Here is a 4078-nt window from a genome sequence, read left to right as displayed (position 1 = left end):
TATATATATATATATATATATATATTTTATCTTTTTTTCCGGTTTATATTCCATCAATTAGCACCATCAATAAGTAAGTTGCATTGAATGAAAAAATATGAACATTTATGTATTTTTCTCCATAATGTGAATATTTATGTTCTTTTTTATATCCATATAAGATACATGTGTTCTTTTGAGCATGTAATTGCAATTGTTGCATTTATTTAACTTTCTACAAATATTTATATGTTAAATGTATTCATGATTACTTTTTATCCTTTCACTATATTTATAATAAAACAAACTATTTACATTAACAGCATACATAATTTATTTGACACTGACATGTTATCGTATAATATAACAAATCTAATATGATTATCTACATGTATGCAAACGTGATCTTTAATATATATGATTTAATATATATGACATTTATTATATACATTATTAATTGAAAATTTATTTTCACGAATTAATATTAATGAATTCTATTCTTGTTTGTAACAGAACCTGGTGATCACACCAATACGTTGTATGGAGAATTGAAGGGTGCCTTCTCAGATCATTTGCCTGTCCACACTGCCATGTTGATATCATTGGATTCTTCGGAGGCACGGCGACATGTACCACAAAATGATCTTTCAGAAAACGCTATTGCGTTTGCTAATCAAATAATAACAGTTGCTGACTCTGTGATCACTAATATTGATCAAGATAAGTTATTAGCATATTATGGATTGAAAAACGATCAACGTCCTGATGCAGCTAAAATCAAAGTAACTATGGAGAAGCAAAAAAACAGTTTGATTGAAGGATTAGTGAAAAAAGGCTGTGCATTGGCACGTTTGTATGTACATGGAACAAAGACTGGGGAGGGAGATGGATCTTTCGAACATTTGCTTGAAAGTGTTACACATCATTGGCAAGAAGTACAGAAATTCGCTGAACCTACTGACAATAAGGTAAAAATAATATTATTATTTTTAAAGCCATCTTTTAAAATACATAAAAGTAATATATTATCCTTATAGGAGAGATTAGAGATATATGTTTAATTTTTACTTTTCCCTTTCTTCAAAGTGTAAAATTTAAGTTTCTATGTTTTGTTAAATTTTGAACGAAAGACAAAGTTAGAAAAATGAAATTTAATGAACATTTTTCTCTAGTAAAAAGGACGCTTATTAATAAAAAAAAACTTCATTTTTATTTCCTTCTTTGAAGGAGTATAACTCCTCATAGATATATAAGAGTACATGTTTGTATAAAAAAAAATCTCCCTTAATTTTCGACAAAATATCATTTAAAATTTTTTTATATTTATTTAGGAACATCTTATATACATACCTCCATTCGAATAAACGTTAGATAATTAATAAGTACATTATAAAATGAAAAATAAGATTTATTTCTATATCTTCTTTAGGTTATTATTTTATCTCTATGGCATGCACACATCAATAATCATTATGGACGTTATTTGAAATTATTGACACGCTATTATGAAGAAAAACAATTAAAAGAAATTGATGAAAAATGCATTGAAATTGCAAAGCTTCTGGGATGGGAACATTGGTCACGTCTTCTTACCACAAGTATACCAACACGTTACCCAGCTACATATAGATCATTCTGATCACTGGTAAGTACTATTTATTTTAATCTTAAATTTAAAAAAATATATAACAAACTTTATAAATTATAAATAGCATTTTTTTTTCAATCCCCGTTCTTTACAATATATTTATATGATTATTTTATTAAAACTTGAAGAAAATTTAATTAAACGTTTTTTTATAGAATATTATATAATACAAAACTTATATGTTGCTTTCAGATTTAATGAATCCAATGTGCGAAAATATGATATAGAAGATTTATGAAAACGATTTCCACGTCTTTGTAATAACAGTGACAAAAGACAAAACGTTTGTTTGAAACAGAAGTCAGGTGTAATATATGTTTAGAAAAATATAAATTTATTCATAATAAAACTAACGATTTAGAAGACTAATTGCAGTGCTGAACTGAGTTAAAATAAATCATATTCATAGCACACATATGATTTGCTTAAAAAACTGACAAATTTTTTATTAAAAATAAAAAACAAATTTGATGAAAATTTTATAAAAAGTAAATATAAGAATGGTAAAATATTTTATTCACAAAAATTAATATGCTATTAATATTATAAAAGAAAAATTGATGAGAAGGCTTTAATTTGAATGAGTACTTAATTTGAAATATATTTTTAATATTGCATTTTACAATATCAATTTAGAAATTTAAATTTTTAGCTAACATCGTGTATCAGTTTCTATTATAATGCAATGTACCTCATTTGATTTTTATCGTATTTCTATTTTTACAGTAAATTATGGCTACGTTATTTATTACGAATACTGGAAATCTATTATTACATATACTATAGATTTTTCTCATTACTCATAATAACAGAACGTAACCTATATGTAAATATATAAATATGTCTTTTGTTTTTATATTCATGGAATATACTTCCACTTTTGTGTTATCTTGGACATATATAACACATTAACTAATCTTGAATAGATTATTAGTTTCATAATTGTAAAGTCATATTATTTACACGTGTAGCACAGACGCTTTTATATCTTATCTCATAAAAAATATATTATCATATACTGATAATATACATTCGCATATGCATATATTTGAAACTGAATTTCATACATTCTTTTTAAATGATAAATGCTAAAAGAATTGTTCATAGGAATAATATGCTTTTTATAAAAGAATAAAATGACGAAATTTATATCGCTTTAAAGAAAAATCATGTTTTGAATGATCGGAATAATCAATATGTCACTGCAAGGAATATCATTATAAAGAGAAATTCAATTAATAAAATGTGTTTTGTTATGAAGTATAATAAATATCAAATAATAACTTTCTCTCGCTCTCATTCATTCTCTTATTAAGTAAGATGGAAATATGTTCTGGAAATATAGATTGTAAAGTACAATATATTAAAAAAGCTGTATTGCTTTTCTCATTGTGCAATTATTTCGGCAACAAAATCATTATAAAAGTTTTTAAATGTCAACTATTATTTTAAGGACAATATAATTGTACTTTTTAAAAGCCGTGTTATACATTACGAGTTCTATTCGTCTTCTTTGTTTTTCCTTCTCCAAAATGATTTTCCGGTTCATTAAGGCGGGTCACAGTAATTTTTTTATACATATACATTAGCAATATTTGAATATCTATAATATTATACATGAACTATACATTTTCAGTACCAGTAGCAGAACATAACTTAAATTGATTAATTCAATCTAATGAATGCAGCTATTTTTCATACAATTATAACCCAATTATTGTATAAAATTTCGCATCCAAAATGTCTTGACTTATATATACACATTAAACTTTTTTGGAAAGAACATAAATATGAATCACAAAGAGATGTTTTTGGTAACAAAATTAATAAGTAATGAGAAACATATGGAATAAAAGATATTTTTGTAATTATGACTTTACCACCACTATTTAGCTGTCACTTTCCGTCATATATGAAAAACTGTTTTAATAACGAAGTAGATATATTATGGTATCAACCTGAATTTACACAAAGCCGTTATCCACCAGGACAAAAACGTAATTATTTCTTACTTTGTTTCTTATATGATATCAAATTGAGAGTATCTGTATATATTTACACTATCAATAACATTTTTTTTATGTATTGAATAATCCTCAGTAAGTGAAGCCTGTACACTTATATGTTTACTTGTGGCTGTACGAATCTCAAGAGGAAATGTATCGATTTATGATATAGAAAATTGCCTGAGATTAAATATTATTGTGGCAGAGGCGATAATTGAGGGTAACACTATTCATGCGTGGCTTATTAAGAAAAAGCTTATATCACATCCGTATTTGAATACTGAAGATGCTTTAAAATATGGGGGCAAGAGCTTAAATATATTAAAAGAATGGGTATAATAGGAATATTTAATATGAATTATATCCTAATAGACCTATACATATATATATATATATATATATATATATATATATATGTGTGTGTGTGTATATATACTACACACAC

The 4078-nt window shown here is 25.2% G+C and overlaps 2 protein-coding genes across 2 annotated transcripts in view; both read left to right on the top strand.

The window, feature by feature from the left end:
- The window catches only part of LOC105622872 (tripeptidyl-peptidase 2), a 14205-nt gene extending 12587 nt beyond the window's left edge, over positions 1-1618 (top strand). The window contains exons 16-18 of the mRNA XM_012204284.1: positions 57-73; positions 493-947; positions 1409-1618. Of these exons, the coding sequence (XP_012059674.1) occupies positions 57-73; positions 493-947; positions 1409-1618 (682 nt within the window). The remainder of the gene's footprint in view (positions 1-56; positions 74-492; positions 948-1408) is intronic.
- Positions 1619-3497: 1879 nt separating this feature from the next.
- LOC105622861 overlaps positions 3498-4078 on the top strand; it is a 3272-nt gene continuing 2691 nt past the window's right edge. The window contains exons 1-2 of the mRNA XM_012204275.1: positions 3498-3624; positions 3728-3966. Of these exons, the coding sequence (XP_012059665.1) occupies positions 3498-3624; positions 3728-3966 (366 nt within the window). The remainder of the gene's footprint in view (positions 3625-3727; positions 3967-4078) is intronic.

The sequence above is a fragment of the Atta cephalotes genome (genome assembly GCF_000143395.1).
Source record: "Atta cephalotes unplaced genomic scaffold scaffold00002, whole genome shotgun sequence".
Classification (NCBI taxonomy): Eukaryota; Metazoa; Arthropoda; class Insecta; order Hymenoptera; family Formicidae; genus Atta; species Atta cephalotes.
Note: the sequence above shows the minus strand (reverse complement) of the source record. Positions and strands in the feature narration are given on the sequence as shown.